The 18543-nt window shown below is 37.1% G+C and overlaps 2 protein-coding genes across 2 annotated transcripts in view; one reads left to right on the top strand and one right to left on the bottom strand.

Moving 5' to 3' along the window:
• Positions 1-2988, top strand: part of piwil2 (piwi-like RNA-mediated gene silencing 2) — a 28834-nt gene extending 25846 nt beyond the window's left edge. The window contains exons 22-24 of the mRNA XM_015379657.1: positions 79-332; positions 1915-2022; positions 2765-2988. Of these exons, the coding sequence (XP_015235143.1) occupies positions 79-332; positions 1915-2022; positions 2765-2921 (519 nt within the window). The 3' untranslated portion in view covers positions 2922-2988. The remainder of the gene's footprint in view (positions 1-78; positions 333-1914; positions 2023-2764) is intronic.
• Positions 2989-6844: 3856 nt separating this feature from the next.
• Positions 6845-13184, bottom strand: LOC107087858 (natterin-3-like). The gene is made up of 4 exons (XM_015379654.1): positions 13082-13184; positions 12879-12916; positions 9035-9113; positions 6845-8770 (listed from the first exon to the last, which is right to left on the bottom strand). Exons 2-4 carry the CDS (start codon positions 12879-12881, stop codon positions 7629-7631), a joined length of 1224 nt encoding a protein of 407 aa, XP_015235140.1. The 5' UTR covers positions 12882-12916; positions 13082-13184; the 3' UTR covers positions 6845-7628.
• Between the last annotated feature and the right edge of the window lie 5359 nt (positions 13185-18543).

The raw sequence follows: 18543 nt of genomic DNA, 5'->3' as shown, positions 1-18543 counted from the left end.
ATTTAAGGCTTTATGTGAGGAGGATTTTAAATTTAAAGTTTTCAGTCTTAAAACGGGGACATTGTCTGTTCTGCACAGATAAATCACACCCTGCCAGAGAAGATAGTGGTGTATCGGGACGGTGTGTCTGACAGCCAGCTGAAGTTGGTGGAGCAGTACGAGATACCACAGGTGATCAGATGCTTCGAGACGTTCCCCGCCTACGAGCCCAAGCTGGTCTTCATTGTGGTCCAGAAGCGCATCAACACCACTCTGTACTCCTGTAAGGAAAGCGGCTTTTGCAGTGTTCCACCAGGAACTGTCCTGGATCACACCCTCACTCAGAGAGACTGGTGAGTCTAAAGTGAAGTGAATGTACACAGAATGTATAAAAAACGTTTAGAAGTGACCTTTTTAGAAATGTTTGAAGAATATTGCTCAAAGTAGATCTCTGGATAGAAACAGGGAAAATATACAGGGAAATTGGAAAAATGAAAAAAGTCCTTTTCTTTTTAATGATGGTGAAATCACACTGGTGATTCCAAGTTATTTTGAATCCATTATTGGCATTGTTTTCTGGCATGGACCAAAACAAACGATAATTTATAGCAAATGCCTTTATAATCTATGCACACTACTATAGACCCAAAGTTTTTTAATAGTTTTGCACTAAACAATGGAAGATGACACATCTCAACGTGTTAAAACAGTTAATGGACAGCTGGCCAAAAAGGTGTTGCATTCAGGGGAACATGTGAACTGGAAATGTCTTTAAAAACATCATCAATATGCTTGTTTATGTCATTGATTTTGAAAAACAACATCTTTGATAGAAGCAGCTTGCTTGAATACTCAGCACAAATCTTAGAAAAGAGTGACAGATTTGAAGTCCGTGTTCTCACGGTCCCTAAATATAACAGCTTGTCGATTCTTTTTTTGCTTTTATTAATAATCGAATCATTAACAATGGAATGGAAAAAGGTTGCTCAAAATAAATTTTATACAGTAGCTAAAACTGTGCCCTCTGGGGACTTATGAATAAAGCATACTAATGGACAACATCTTGAATGCAAAATGTTTATATTAGGGCTGAAACAATGAATCATTTAGTAATAAAATTTAGAGACTCTAAAATATGTCTTCAGCGATCAGAGCGACCCACCTTGAGCACCAATTGTACCAAAATTGTAAAAAAAATAAATAAATGTCATTTAATATATTAAAAAACGAATTTCCTCTGTGAAAAAGCCTTAGTTTCACTTGCTTTGATTTCGTAAAAAGTCTTTAAGGAATCTTTTGGATTATTAATCAGTTAACCAAAAAAGTTATCGATAGATTAATTAATTTGAAAAAAAAATATATATATATACAAAACAGTGCTTAACTAACGATAATTTAGCAATTTTGGTAAACTAACTGCTTTGAGAGGGCTTGCTCTTTCAGCTAAAAGTCAGTTTTTAGAGTCTAAATTCAAGTTAACTATTTATCGATTGTTTAATTAGTTGATGATTGATTAAATTATTGATTAATCGCAATGACTACTAACCCGTATACGGGAGTTAATTTTTCCTACAAAAACAGTCCAAAAAGCCTAAATATTTCATATTTAAGTATATTTTGATAAAGAATAAAAAAACTATTCTCACATTTTTTTCTAAACATTTATAAAAGTGAGACTTAACCAGCAATCTGCTCTTAAAAGGAAGGGTGTGTTTTTCATTGTGAAGCAAGATCTATTGTTTAAGATTTCCCTGCCTATAGCTGAAAATAAAAATCACAAAATGTTTCATAATAAATAACCATATGATTATCATTTATTCAACAACAGAATGGTCTCTAATTTCCAAATTGTGTTAAACTTCTAAACTTTTCTTTTTGCTTTAAGCCCTATATAATGCTTGGATTCATTATTTTATATTTTGTGCCTGTTTTTAGGGTGGACTTTTTCATGATGGCACATCACGTACGTCAAGGTTGTGGACTTCCCACCCACTACATCGCCGTCTACAACTCTGCAAACCTCACTCCTGATCATTTGCAGAGGTAGGTGCTTCACTCATATTGTCCTGGCTTACTTTTTTTATTATTTTTCAAACTGCTATACTGATCATGCAAGAGGCTCCGATACATTGACCAGGAAGTTTAACATCTTCTCAAAAATTTATGTGGTGAGAGCACTCTTTGATGGTGCTGTGGTTAGTGCACACGACCCATGTACGAAGGCCTTAGTCCTCAACGCGGACGAGCCGGGTTCAAATCCGACCTGTGGTCCTTTCCCACATGTCTTTCCCCCTCTCTCATACCCCCTTTTCTGTCAGCCTGCTGTCCATACGAACTACAAGCTTCATTGCTGAAAAGCAAATTAAAACACATTAACACATATCCAGTGTCTGACACTGCATTTTCCTATAAAGTAAAGGACCTATCTAGAGTTTTTCCTTGCTCAATTCAGTTTGCAGTGCATTGTGGGGGCTGGATGGTATGATCCCATTTGCAAATGTTGCACTCAGCTGACTGGATATTTAAGCACACCTTTTAAACCTGCTGCTAAAATAGATGGTTGGACAAACACTTCTGCAGATTCTTTGTTGGTATTTAGCTGCTTCTTCCTCTGATTGGCATTTTAAATTTCAACTATCCCTGGAGAATAAATTTGTTAACACTGGTTCCCATCGATTCTCGGTGCCTGGTCCCACTACTTTATTACCGAGTTATTGTTGGTCCTTTTTTTCCCTAAAAAAAGTCAACTGTATCCCTAACCGGTACTAATTTGGTTTCATTTCAGGCTTACATTCAAGATGTGCCATCTGTACTGGAACTGGCCAGGCACCATTCGTGTCCCAGCACCGTGCAAATATGCCCACAAACTGGCTTACCTTAGTGGCCAGTACCTTCACTCGGAACCCTCCCTCCAGTTGTCCGACAAGCTTTTTTTCCTCTGAACCAATGCTTAACAGTAAAGTTTGTATTTTTTTTCTTTTCTTAAAAAGTTAAATATTAGTTTGAATGTTCCGGTTTTTTATTCCTTCTGTTTTAATTATTTTAATAAAATCTGTTGTTTTAATCAGTTCTTGAAATTAGTGTTAAGATTTGTGCATTGAACACATTTCCTTTCATTTAAATGCAAGATAGTTTTTTGGATACTTTTAGCAAATAAAAGGAAAACCATTTTCATGTGCAATGAAAGTTGATTTACCGGATCCCTTTACTCTTTACTTGACTTGCTCTTTTAAAGATTGCCATATCAAGAATAATTTTAATTTTCCCTTTATTTATAAATAACAACTTCTGTTGTAATAAATGTTTAGGTTTTCTGGGTTGGGGGTTTAAACAATTTGCAAGCCAAGCAGTTTAAGTGGCTTCTATTGCCATTGACTATTGTATGGACAAGTTTCCTTTTAAAGACATAAGCATAATCTATACCATAATCTTTTGCGACTTATTACTGATTTGACATTAAAGTCAAAAGGGTACAGAAAGTCAAAATAGACATATTTTCAAATGAATGTACAAAAATATAAATGTCCCTTAAAATAATGAAATGTAACCTAGCTAATACATAAGTTAGTAATTAGATCAATCACTGAATTATGAAATGAGCATTAAATGTGCCATTAGATACACTTTTTAAATATTGAATAATTTTCATGTTTTGAAAATGAATTAAATGTATAGTTAAAAGATTTTAATGGTTTCTTTACAGCAGACTTTGAAATTATTTAAACTTTCACCCATAGGAATGTTTTCTTTTTTTTTTTAAATATAAAATATGCTTCTTTTCCTGGGAATACATTATTTAGCAACAAACTACTGCATTTACACAAAATTAACTTGCAAAACAAATAAAAATGCTGCAGCAGAGAAATGCTACAATTAGAAAATAGAGACCAATAAAAGGCAAACTTTTGCGAAAAATGTATTCAACTCTGCAGTCATGTTAAGTTAAATGAGATGGATTTCACTCTGTGGGTAATTTATGATCTTTGCAAAAAAAAAATGAGAAAGCTGATCTTATCACACCTTCAATTTGAGGGAAAAAATGGTAGGGGTGGCCAGTGATTGGCTAAGGGTGGACTGGCCCCTATGTAGCTCCGCCCCTGATCTTGACCTGGCCAGATCGGAGCGGACCCTGCACATTTAGAATATGTTTGGCTCAACCTGCTTCTGTGAAGCAGGATTCAGCACTTTAATCAAAAATAAATATGGATCCAGGCTCAAAATGAGCACCTTGATTTGTGCTTTAGAATGGCTTTGTCTCCATTCAAACCCCGGTTTATAGCCTTGCACGGCAGCTTAAAGCCCTCTGCTCTCATTAAGACAGAAAAAAGAAAAAAATGGTCAGTTCAGGTGTTTTATATAATATGATAATCAGGAAATTGTCTATATACCAAACTGATTGTTATTCTCAACTTCAAAAAACACTTTAGATTTTAAAAATTTTCTATTTTTTTTTATATTTAAAAATTCTATGTGTAACATAAATCCATAAACGTCAAATTTTATTTCAGTGTTCAATTCTGTTTAAAGTAACAATCATTAAAAATGTCTCCGGACCTTTATGGGTTGATGACTTTCTTTATCCGGACCCCGCTGATTTTAATTGGTTACCCTTTAATGTTTATAAATATTTATTTCATGTCATGTGCGCCATCCAATGCAGATCACTGGCACCATCCACATCTAGTGAAAACTAGTGTAATTGGATGAGTGATATAACGCAAACACTCATTGGTTAGACAAAGGAATCATAATAAGGAAGCAGGTGTTCTTCAAACTGTAAACGTGAATTGTCTATGCCATGCTACAATGTTGGATTCAGAAAAAGATGTTGAAATATCTGAAAGTATCAAGAGACGGAGACCGACAAGACCTCCCTCATCCTTGGCCCTATCTCAAAGAATTTTTCTAAATAGTCAAAAAATTTATCTTTAAAAAATAGCCAGATGCCGCTATATGAATTAAAAGGTGACTTTATACTTTTATACCTTAAGTCGGAGCTCTTCAACAGGGGGTCCGCGACCCCGAGGGGTCCACGGAGGTACTGCATGGGGGTCGCGAAAGTTTTGGTTAATTAGACTTTTTTTTTTTATATTCCCTCCTGCAAATTTTTTCCACTAATTGAAACGTCTTTAAATCCACATTAACATGAAATAATCACACTGTCGTAAACAGATAAATGGAGGCAGAAGATGTCTTTCAGTCATCAACGCACACATTCAGCAACACACAGGAGCTCTTTCAAGCTGGACAACGTTTCATTCACAACACCTGTTCCATCTACGAGGAATCAGAATCAGAAATACTTTAATAATCCCAGGAAATTACTTTTCATTATTCCATCGTTAATAGAGTGACTATAGTACCAGTTTGATATAACATAATTTCATCCAATATATATAATTAGGGGGTCTCCGCTCCATCTCACCATCAGTTTGGGGGTCCTTGGCCTGGAAAACATTGAAGAACCCTGCCTTAAGTAGTTTTTGGAGCACATACTTTTTCATTTATACTTGAGTAAAGAGGTCAAGCTGTTACTTCGACTTTTACCAGTATAGACGAGGCATTGCAACACATTCAGGCTCGGTCTAGCTTTATAAAGTCGCTGTGTAATCTGGTTTTCTGACTGTTCTGCGGCACTGCTCATTGCTCCTAGTGCTGGAATTCAGCAGTACCAGGACAGACGTGTTTAAAAAATATTTTTTATTTTTTAGACATATAATCTGACCGTATAGCTTAAAGGGTTTTGTGTTTTACCATAAGATGTAAGATCTTGTGCATAAGTGCAATGACTAATTAAAGAAGTAGAAGGAGCAAGTGGAGCCAATGAACTACAAATCAGTCTTTGATTGGTTAAAACATGGCTGCAATAGCACAACTAATTTTTGGCAGTTGGCACTATTTTAATGGGGGAGAGAGCAGAAGCAAACGAAACAGAGTTGAGACAATTTAGTCGCTTGTTTTTGACAAAATAGGGCACTGGTGTAACGTCAAAGGGTGCAATCACTTCCAACCAGAAAACAGTGAAAAGTAGTTTACATTTTTTCACTTTTCCCACTTAGAAAAGGAAATATGGACCACAGACATAACAAAGAGACGCCGGGATGCATGGGTTGCTGCAGTGAGATATCTCTTTATTTAATATAAATGTTTCCTCTGGGCATTTTCATAAAGGTAGACCTTTTGGCATGAAAAAATAAAAAAAACAAATATTTAATGCTTTAAAGTTCCAATATTATTCTACATTTAAAAAAATAAAATAATTTAAATAATCAGGTCCCTAGAGCATGTGTTTCCCATTTGTACAAGAAAATTCCCCTGAACCAAAAAGCTGCGTATTCAGCCCTCCTCTGGATGAGCTGTTTTGGCTTTCCACGCCCCGTCCCACAACCTGCAACCTTTACAACCAGTCAGAATTTGCAAAGATAGCCTAGGAGCATGGTATAATACTTTAGTTGAGGGCTGGAGCTCTACCAATCGGCTGTTACAGATCACTCTGAACAGCCTATTTCTCCTTTTGAGCCCACTTCAGCTAAGAGGTGGAGAGCAATGAGAGAAGTGAAAGGGTTTTATCACTTGTGATCCTCCTGCAGGACACATATGAAAGTTACAAAATAATTATACTGTGAATTTTACATAATATGGGACCCTTGAGGGATAAGATATGAGTAAAAGTGGAGTATAACAAAGACTTGTGATTACTGATGCAAAAACTCAAGCTCCAGAAGCTTAGATATTGAAGGATGTGAGTAAATATTGTCAGTTGATGGTGACAGTATATGACATTGTTGATGTCTGCTTATCACTCCCAGTGCAAAAAATATTTTCAGACTCAAAAGGGACATTGGAAGCCAGGTTGATTTATTATCTATTTATCATTTCAGTAGCAAGGCAATTCAAAGTGCTTAAGGTAAGAAAAAAGAAAAAGACTGCAGTGGCTTGTTCACAGCACATGTAATTAAAGAAAATAAAAGTAAATAAGCGAATTATTTGAAAGAATATATAGTATGATTTATAGAAAAAGAGAATGTTTAATGGACCTTTACAAATTACATTTAAATAGCGCAGCCAAAATTCACTTTTATCAAATATGTTTCTAATCCGTTGTGTAAAGATGTTGAAGATTAGCCTGTTTTTCAGTGTAGTCCTGTTTCTCTGACTGTGACTGGCTGGAAGTGTTCTCTTCATCCTCTGACATGGGAGCTTGGTCGGAGTTTGTCTGCTGGCTGAGTGTTTCCTGGACGGGGCCGCCTTTTACAGTTGCCTTTTATATCTCTGCTTCTGTCTCCTTGAACCCCAGTCGGCCTCTGCAGATGGCCGCTCACACCAAGTCTGGTTCTGCCGGAGATTTCTTCCTGTTAAAAGGGAGTTTTTCCTCTCCATTGTCGCTACAAGCGTGCTTAGTTTGAAGGATTGCCATTGACTCAATGAGTCCATGCAATCAACTGGTTTTCCTTAGATGGAAAACTTTGAATCAGTTTGACTGTATGATCTGGTGAACTGTAAAGTGCCTTGAGATGACGTGTGCTCAATGGCGCTTTATAAATACACTGAATTTAATTAAATTGAATTGAACATCTATAAAAAGTATGGAGAAAAAAGCATAAATGCAGCTGTAGGTCTATATTGAATGCCTGGTAAAGTTGTGCTAACTACAATATACCAGTTTTTCCCAAATTCAGTATGTCATTTATCTTATAGGGAAATGACCTGGATTTGAATAAAGGTTTACATGCTTCAATTTCAGTCATAATCTCCCCAGTTTGGACTCCATCATATGTTCCAGTGATGACAAAGGATCTGGTCTCTCCATCTTCATAAGTACGATTGAGGATGGCGGTGAAAGGGATGTCCACTTTGTACAGGAAAGCAACCATATTGACTCTGCAGCTGCTGCTTGGTGGTACAGTAAGCTCTACAGAGGCAGAGTGGGAGATCTCCTCTATCCAGGTATTTCCTTTTGAGAACACATGGGTCGTCTCAGCACTTAATTCAATACTTTTATCGACAATCAGAGGAATACCTACTTTGATGGACACTCTCACACCAACTGTAAAGGAGGAGCTGGTGTCCCATCGTCTCTCATCTTTGGTTGTCTTAGTCAAAGTAACTGTTTTCTTCACAGGCTTGCTGCTATAGTTGATAGCAGTTGAGGTTTGGAGGGCTTTGGGAGGCTCCTTAAAAATCTTAGCTTGGTCTGTTTTGTACTTGACAGAGGAGATGAGATCCTTTTCAGCCTTCCAGTGGGTCAGAACCTCATAGTGCCTGTACCAATATTCTTTACCCTCCCAGGGAAGATAAAAGCATTCATCTTTTGGATCGACCTTCCCCAGACCATACTTGTTCTTTCCTACATAGATTTTTTGATTGGAGCAGGTACTTACTGCAGTCTTGGGAACAGAACCATAAGAATCTTCTTTCCACTCTAAGATCTCGAAATTATCTTCATTCACAAGGATTTGAAATGAAGAGGAACAAAGTTCTTTTTTATTGTCTGGGTAATGGCAGTAAGCACCCATACTGGGGGTATAAAAGCCAGAAAGGCATCTGACTTTGCAGACATAGTCGATGCGATCAACATAGTTGTTATAAATCGAAACAGCTCCATTAGGAAGGAAACCCTCCCATTTTGCCCATCGCATTTTGCTTTGATTATGTAATGTGGAGAGCTTTGAGTTAACGGGCCTTTTCTTTCTCCATTTGGCAAGAGGAAGAACATGTTGAAATTTTGAGATGGATATGATAGCTTTCATTTTAGCAGCACCATCAACTGGATTCTGGTTCAATGACAAGACTGCAAAAAGAGGAAATATTTAGTTTAAATTAAAATCACTTTAACAATAAATACCATACACCTGCTGTCTGCTTACTTTACACTGTTCATTCTGAACATTTTTGCCACATTTCCTTATTTTCAATCCTAATTCTAACAAAATTCAAGCTCAAAGTTTATCTTTATGGTGCAAACTTCTTTTTGTCTCTGTAACACGCTGACTCCAACAACAGTCTAGATTTCAAGAGTTGAAAGAGGTCGACTCGTTCAACTAGTTTTTCTTACCATTTTCATTTGCTGACTGGTTCCCCACTTTGTCCTGAAGGCTGGCCAAAGTCAGAGACAGCAGCAACATCAACAACAGCTAAAAGTTGCACACATAAAAGGTATTATTAGTTATGAACAAGATAAAATTTTGCCTTAACTTTCTTTTTAGGTTTGCACAGATTGGTCTCTAAAAACACATTGCTGAATTAATTTCATATAAAGCTGTTTTGCTGAGCTAAAAGTAATGAAAGCGTGATATAATTCAACTATAGAGCCAGCTCTCTGGTTTCAGAGGTTAAATTTCCTGACATACATGGACAAACAGCTTAAAGAAGACCAAGGAACACAGTATAGCTGTGGAAGAAGCCTGACACACAGTTTAAGTGCTAGGAGCAAAATATGCTACATTTAGCAGAAATGATTGACGTTAGTCTGAAGCCACAAAGAAAGTGAAACTGAAAAACTGATCAGGCATGCCAGTCAATTTACAACAACTTAAAATAGTACTCGGTAGTTTGGTGGCCCCCATGTGGTCAAATGCAAGCATGAAAACATCAGCAAGTTCCTCATTAGATGATGTAGATTGACATCAACATTGTTACCAAGAGATGTTCTATTGGATCAGGATTTGGGTCAGGATCAGTCAATGGTATCATCATCCTGCATGAACAACTCATACATACAACTCATACAACTTCATGCATACAACTACCAAATCAGACAGGGCATTATCCCGCACTAGGAAACACCAAGGACTCACTGACCCAGGGAATGGTCAAACAATGGGTTTTAAGATTTCATCCTAATACCTTATGACAAAAACCCACCACAACACCCATCATTCTCAAACAAAATTGTGGGCAGCATAACCTTGTCCCTAGTTTCTCCAAAACCTTTATGGTCCCTCTAATAAGTTGACTCTCTAGGATGGCAGTGTATTATTAGTTCAGTTAAACAGGAGGTTTTTCACAGTTTTATTTCAAAGAACGACGAGGGCACTCTCATGGAGAGACCAACTGAGATGAGGTGGTAAAGCCCCTGTCGCACCTTGATGATTTAGCCATTGTATGCCTGACGTACGAAAAATCTGTCAAAAATGCTGGCATAAGTTGGATAAGTTATTGGTCAGTTTTCTATAAGTGATGATAATGCAAAAGCATGATGGCACACGTCGACATACAGCGATGAAGGCTGGGCTCCGGGCTCTTTGCTTCCCACTTTGATGATAAATCATCAAAGTGTGATCGGGGCTTTAGCAACTTTCACATATAGAAAAACGGAACCTCTAACTGTGAAAATATCATTGCATCTAATTTTTTTTTTTTGCTTTTCTATGCCACATTACAGTAATCTTGCAACTAGGCATGCTTTAAAAAAGTATTTTTTGCCCCAAGGGTCGTGAAAAATTGTGAAATATTGCAATGGCCTGTGAACTGTTTTTAAAAACACCAACACTGCTGAGGTGGACAATGCTGTGGGTTTTCTAATTTTTGGGGTTGGCTGTTTGTAATCATAGCATTTAATTAAATTCAATTCAGTTTATTCATATAGCACCAATTCACACCACATGTCATCTTAAGGCACTTTACTGAGAAAATTCAACCAGATCATACAGTCAGATTGGTTCAAAGTTTTTATATATTAAAAACCTACTGAGTGCGTTGACTCACTGAGTTGACTGTAATCCCTCCTAATTCCTAAAGCACTTGAGCTGTTTTGTTAGTTCTAAGTTCTGAGGTTTTTTTTCTTAATAATTTTAGAGACAGAGAAAATTGTTTAGAGGAGTCGCACATTTTACAATCATATTGAAAAGAAGTAAAATGCAATCTGATTAAGATCCAAAAAGTCTGGCGAATGGTGGTTTAATCTCCAAAGTTTAAACAATCAAGAGATTTTGTGGGTTTAAAGCCCAAAAGTCTTGTAGGAAAAAAAGGACATAGTTTCTTCCTTCTTTAACTACATAAACTAAACATGCCTTCCGAAAAAAGGTGACGCACATCTGCTGGTAACCAGTTACTCAATAATTCTCTGCCAAAGTGAACTATTAAATTTAAATGACTCTCTGATCTTTAATAAAATGATCTAAAAAGAAGCCTATTTCCCTTGTGAGAAGAGAAGATAAAAGAACTTGCAAGAGTTTTTGTTTTGGCTATTTTTCTTTTTAAATGGTATAACAGAAAGCTAACAAAATTAGCAAGGAGGACATATATGACTGACAGCTGATGGAGGAAAAAACTAACAGACACTAGCTAAATAAACGCCATTGTGATTAATTTTTAATGTCTGAGAGAAATAAATAGGCTCTGTTTGGAATCAGAAAAGAGTGTTGTACTGCCTTGATTTGGTCGAAAAGCATGAAAGCGTGTTTGATGTGATAGACTAACTGATTTTCCATGATAAAATAGAAAAGATGTGAGCTAAAAAGACAAAGAAAGTGTGAGGGGAACCCATTATGACCTCACATTAGAGAAGGTTCAATGATTGTTTTAATCTTTAACAGTAACAAAAGTTGAATTCTTTGAAATTGTGGACACCTAGTTTTTACAAGCATCTTGAGACTGAATAAGATAAACACAACAGCAAGTGGAGAATAATAATGAATAATTTAATAATTCTGTAGGTTCCTTTATTGAAATTGATCCAAGTTGGAAGTTAGAAATTGATATTGAGCTTTTGCAATATGAATATCAATCAGCTGGAGTCTGGAGAACCTTGCAAGGAGATAACATCAGTCCAGGGGTCCGTTTCACAAAGCAGGTTTAACAAATTCAGATTAAAATCCGCAACTCTAAATTGATCTAGCCTAATGCCGTGAAGTCTGAGTTTTTGATTTCACAACGACTGCTATGAATCAGTTCAATCATCTCCAAGTAGAACCTTTCAGAGTTAAACGTGCGCAACAAGTATGAAAAGCCATTATAGTGGAGCACCAACAGGCAACAGGAAGTGCATATTTTACCCAACTGAAATGATAAAAAGAAATTCAATTAAAAAAAAGTAGAATGAGTTTAAAAGACAGAGAAACAGCACTACAGCTACAAAGTAGAGGAAGATGACAGGGGAGAAGATGCTTGAGTTAATGCATAAGTTTATATGAAGTGATCTATGGCAGACCGTTTTTACATTTATTAAAAGCACGCTCCTCTCTGATGTTTCATTTGTAGAACACTAAAATAAGATTCTTCCTGATCAAAATCACACTCCTAGACCTAACTGTAATGATATATTTTCTAAATTACATTTTTGTAGCAGAAACTGAATTTTAGAAAGTCAAAAACAAGATTATACTAGTAAGAATTAAGTTTTATATATGTACAAATATTCATAGTTAAAATAATTCAAATGCTGACCAGTATATGGTCCACAGAAAGGATAACTGAAATAGACAAACACAATGTCCACTCAACCTGACTTTTAATCTGAATGCTGTCTTAAATGGCTACACGGGTAGAGGATGACAGATTAGGAATTTTAGCTCAACATTAAACACAGAAAGAAATAAATAGGATATTAGTATTTAAAAGCAACAGGCTTACAGAAAAAGAAAAATCATTTAGAATCTTAGCTTCTTGTGGCTATCGCTGTTTTTTTTTTTATTGTGCTCCAAGAAACTACCTACTTTTTCTAAACAGTATTTAATGTTGCAAAATTAACTGTATTTTCTTTTTTCTTTTAGGATTTCCTAATTAAACAATTTGGTAATTTTTCAAACCATTATTTCAGGCTTTTAATTGCTTTACTTGACACTGCATATCTCGCAAGATAATTGCACCTCCGATAAAATTAATTGTCTCATAGTTTTGTTAAATTCTTATTTTGACTTTATGATTAATAGGACAGAAAAGTTTGAGTTCAGTTTTACCATTTTGAGCCGTTGATGCAGCAGGAGAACGGTGGAAGCTGTAGTTAAAGAAAATATGCCAGTTTTTGTTACTAGAAATACCAAAATAACCAAAAAAATTAAAGCATTAATCTAGCTGAATAGTTATTATATGTAATATTAGATTTACTTTAAAAGTAAGAATACATATAAAGAGAACATAATATATAACATAAACAGCTTACCTGTATTTAAATGACTGAAGAGTCTCACATCAGATGAAGATCTGCGGTCTTCTTATTTAGTTAACAAACCCTGTGAAGTTTTTGTTTTAGAGGTAGAGGTTTGCCTTAGACTGCATGCTCTTTAATACTTAATTCTGGAGGAAGTCTTTTCAAAGGAGCCTATCAGTGCTTATTTCATTACACACAACACCAAATAAGGACAACATGAATAAATACCAAAAAGGAAATATAAAAGCAGATGCACATGATTGGTTGTACCTCTGAGTTCCTGTGTTAAATAAGTAACATTTGCTTAATTTGTTAAATTGTTGTTTTAATATCACATGATGACATCAAATCAAATAAAGTGAAGCTGAATCAGACAATTGTATAAACAAATCTTGTTTTTCCTCTCTGTTTGTTATTTAATATGTTCTTAGCTCAGAAAGCATCAGCTAAATTATTCATATTAATAATAAAAAAATTACTTTTCAAATATCTCCTAAAATTTGGGAGTTTACATACAATTCCATGGGGTTTGGTAGAATTGGCTTTAAGCTGTATAATTTGCATCAAACCTGTTAGGTTTCCATCTACATGCCTTTTACAATGGTTTGCTGTCCATTAGTAGCCTCGCACACATCTGTTCAGTTCTGCTTTCTGATTAGGATTAAGATCTGGGCTGTTAATTTGTCTGTGGGGGGGTGGGTGGATGCTCTAGTTGGGTGGCCTGCGCATGTGGGCCCAGTCCCGTGGGGGGGGGCGGGGGTCTTTTGCTGGTGGTTGTCTTGTCTGGGTGCGGGGGGGGGGGCCAGGGGCTCCCACCGGGGGGTGGGGCATCCCTGGGGCCTCTCTCCTCCTCCCTTGGTGGGGGGGGTGGATGTCCTTGGTTGACCCCTCCTGGGGGCCTCTGCTCTTGGGGTCCCTCTAGGCATCTGGGGCTTTGGGCTCCCCGCTGCTTGCCTCAGTGCTCTGGAGGGGCGCGTCTTCGGCTCTTCACGACCACTATTGAGAATTTTTTCTTTGGATAAACTTTACAAGCACAAGTGCACTTTCACAAACAACTACAGGTGTTTATTTCCATGTACTTACAGATTCACTCTTCAGCTACCACAATATTCATGTCAGATTTAATAGTACTGCTTATACTTCAGCGATAGTATCTAGGTGTTACTTTATTGCATCTCTTATACTATATCCGTTGGTTGCGCTGTTTTATCATTATCTCCCTTTTATCTTCTCTTTCTTTAATCTTTTCTCCTTTTTTTCCTGTTCTACTTACATTGCAGTGTCCATATAATCTGTAATACTCCCTGCATGGTTTATAATAAAGCTATTTATATGCCGCAACACCATGGCGATAGCCGTACTGCTCCAAAGCAAAATCTGTTCGGCTCTTTTTTGGCATTAAGACAATTATACTCATTGCCAGACAGGACACTGTTTAAAAACAAGAAAAAAAGAAGCCAGCTTTCACAATCAGGAATATTGGAATTGTTGGGGACATTTCCTACAGTATCCTTGGATGAAACTATAATTGCAGATTTGAAAGATAATGATCATCATTACACAAGGCCCTGTATAGCATCTTGGCAAAAAGAAAACAAAATCTATAGGCCATCAGTTAAAATTAAACCATCTGTTGTTTATTTGTACTTAATAGCTAGCCTGATAAACCAGACTAAATGTGAGATTAAATGTGTAATTTAGTCTGGCACCGGTGAATGAGACATTGCAAGATTGTTGATGAGAACAACCCGTTGTTTTCCAAATCGCTGTCTGTGCCTATTGGCCTAAGCTCTGACCAATGAGCAAAACTGACTGTGACGCAGGAAGCGGGGGGTTTGGGGGTGTTGGGTGTAAGTAAACAAATGTGTAAATAAATGTCCTTCTTAAAAATGAATAGCGAAGAGCCTCTTCCTGCTCACATTTCCATGAAAATCCCAACTCTAATCCTTCCAAAACTGAGTCAAACGAGAACTGTTCAGTAGTTTTTGCCATCTTCCTTGTTGTGCTTTCTCCAGCGTCGTGCAGCTTTGTCGTCCTGCCCTCAAAACCCCGCCCGCTTTCCATCCAGAAATTCAAAACACATCTCTGTGTTGTGATTGGCCCGCCAGTTCTAGGGCCTGGCCCATTGATCGAGGCTAGACCACTCGCAGGCAGGTGGGGCTAATTTACTAGGCTACTTAATACCAGGAAATCCTTCTAAAAACATCACTTTGCTTCTCAGCTTTTTATCCTTTTCTGTATATCGCTTTGTTTGTGTGTTAAACATTGTTTTTCCCCTTATCACTCCACTTAAAGAAACTAGAGGTAGGAATTTTGAAAGAACACCCATTTAAAGCACAGTCCTACTAATGTGACATCAACTGATAATGCATGGGTGCCCCCAACAGCTTTGATACAGAGAGTTGTTGTTGTTTCAGTAGTAGTGGTAGTAGAGCCCTCTCTTCATATCACATGGACTCAAACAATAGATCTGGTCTGCTGGTCTCTCAATGCAATTGATCAAATTTTGTCAACTGGAAGACAGGGAAAAGTTGAACCATGCTCTCCTGCCAGGACATACTTGGGGGTGTATCCCATACGTGTGATACACCCTGGACTAATGGATGGCTTGGAGAATGGTGTGTTTTACAATGTTGTCAGTGGAGGACGTGGAAGATGTTTACATGTTTGGATTGATCATACTCAGATTTCCTCTGTTTGAATTTACAGAGGATGTTGGCAGCAATTTGGGCATTGATCAGGCTTCCGACAGCGGTTGACATGCTCACAAAGGCTGTGAATGAACAGGACTGTGAGCTGAGCCGTATGCTGGGTGTGACTGAAGGCAAGCTGGCTGCAGTGGTTGAACTCAAAGCTGAGATGGGATAATATCTTGGATGTGCACGCCTGCTTCAAGGTGGAGATGTCATACTTCGGGCCCTGGGTGCAGGCCAGGTTTTCTCTCTCTCTCTCTCTCTCTCTCCTCAGCAGGGATGGACACGCAGGTGCACTACATCTGAGCTGATTACCACCCTTCTTAAGGAGCTGGAACCAGGAGGAGGGCATCAGTTCATTAACACCTCTGCGTAGGTACAGACCAAACCAAAACCTTGTTCTTGTGACTTAAAACCCTAGCCTAAACTCTGCTCTGTAACCTTTCTTACAGAACCTCTGTCTCTGACCCTGAGACCCAGCCTGGAACCACAGACCTTGGATCCCCATTTGAATGCAACCAGGAACCTGAGAGCGATTTCGGGCTTATCCACGGCTCAGCCCTCCTACCTGCACTACCTGCCTGTCCACCCTCAAACCATCAACCAGGGAGAGAGTACTCGCTTCAGATATATACATAGCTACTTCTAGATCTTTCTATATATGTGTATCTATATATCTATCTGTATCTATCATCTATTATTGCTTTATCATGATTTTGCTTATTTATCCTGGGTACTAGACACTAAATTACCATACCTTTCTTATTCTTTTGCTGCATGCTGCACAGGCATTTCTCAATATCGATTACGTCCTTTAAGCAGAGGTAAGATGTGCTTTTAGGGAAGTTGAGCAACTATTATGTGACAAAAATGAGATAACCTGTTCCTCATTTCTGACATCTGTGGCCAAAGCGATAGAGAAGTCTTATATAAATGTACAAAATGAATCTAACAAAGAAATTTTGGTTATTTTGTTTTTGGTTACTGAAAGGTAAATATTTAAAAACCTGCCTCCTGAACCAAATGAATGGTTTGTACAACACTTGGCAAAAACTAGTGGTAGGCATGGATTAATTTTTTAATCTAGACCTATCTCACTGTAATCTTGGAAATAATCTCGATTAATCTAGATTAAAATCACTTATTTGAATTCTGCCAAAGGCATTCATAACAGGTTTACTTTTTTTGTTTGCAAATCACGCATAATTTTGTTTTCTTACTAAAGATTTTGACAAAGTTGAGAATACTTTTTTTGCTTATTTGTTACCGTGTTTTTGCTGCAAAAATAGTGTCCCACTTCCAATTACAGATGTCCCACTTTAACAGTATAGTGTCTTCAAAAATCCGAATACGGGGCAACATCGTTTAAGAATAATATATAAAATCTGTGTTTAGAATGTCTCTTGTGATGTGAAGATTCAGAATATTTTTAAAATGTATCATGACTCTCGCTCTATAAATGAAATAGGCTGATATGTGTAGAAATACCTGCCTGCTGAGAATTGCCTCCCCTCTTGCACAGTAATGAGAAAATGGATTGAATAAATAATATGAATAAAAAGGGAACTTTTACACCTATTCTTAATGTTTTCATAAATCTTATCTATGGATGCCCTAAAATTGAGTTTTGGTGGACAGATAAATGCCGAGAAATACCTGCCTGCCAAGGGGCATTGCAGGCTAACAAAAGAAGCCAAACGACCCCCATTCCAAAGGGGTGGACCCGTTCGTCCGTTTCAATTTGCATGTTGTCTAAGCAAAAGCAAGGCTTTGCTGGGCTACTGTATAAAGCACGCTATTTTTGAAAAAGCTTTCTAGATGGGAAGCAAAATGTCTTTTTTTTTTTACTTTTTTTGGAATGACGATATGACCTGGATGACTAAGAATCTTCACCTGCCTGCCAAAAATGACCTCCCCTGTCGCAGGAGTGTGCATCGCTGTAAACTCTTGCACATTGATGAGAAAACGGATTGAAATATGAACAGAAAAGTGAACTATTAAAGATATTCTTAATTTTTGTCAGAAATGACATAGAATGATAGCAAAAGCAGGAATTGCCATCCACTGGGCAGAGAATATATTCATCGGACACTGACATCAACTAAAACGTGTCTCTATACAAGTAAAAATCGTCTTAATTAAGATTTATCTGTCCACCAAAACTCTAAATTTTAGGGTGTCCTGTATAAGAAATATGGAAACATTAACAATATGTTTAAAAGTTCCTTTTTCATTCATATTTCAATCCATTTTCTCATCAGTTTGTTAGAGGTGAGGTAGTTCTTTATACCTGCATCCATGTTGGCACATCACGTTCAGTGGGGTTATTTCACAGTATGCCTACACAGGTTTTTGTACATACATTTTGCCCTTCTGGGGCTTTGTGAAGGTAAATCTGTGCTTTGCATGGTCCAATATAGTGTCACAAACTAAAAAAATATGTACAACTTTAATAATGGATAAGCTATTAGTCAGCTTTATATATATTTTTGATATATAAAAACTATTTATTTTATGATAATAATATAATGTGTTTATCTAAGAGCAACTCTGCAAATTAACAAACACCTACAAAAAGTACACTATATTATATTATATTCCAAATGAATGCCAGGTTCTTTGCCTTCTAAAAAGGGCTTTAAATCCATCCTATCTTTCTTCATCCATGCTTGGTCAGATCCTGACGTTTGAAAAAGGATGCAGGCAGTCAAGGCAGCAGAACTCAGCCTTGCTACACTGCATGAAAAGTGGGATTTTCGTCAATACGCGGCACTGTAGATT

The sequence above is a fragment of the Cyprinodon variegatus genome, unplaced genomic scaffold (genome assembly GCF_000732505.1).
Source record: "Cyprinodon variegatus isolate N-32 unplaced genomic scaffold, C_variegatus-1.0 Scaffold197, whole genome shotgun sequence".
In the NCBI taxonomy this organism is placed as follows: domain Eukaryota; kingdom Metazoa; phylum Chordata; class Actinopteri; order Cyprinodontiformes; family Cyprinodontidae; genus Cyprinodon; species Cyprinodon variegatus.
Note: the sequence above shows the minus strand (reverse complement) of the source record. Positions and strands in the feature narration are given on the sequence as shown.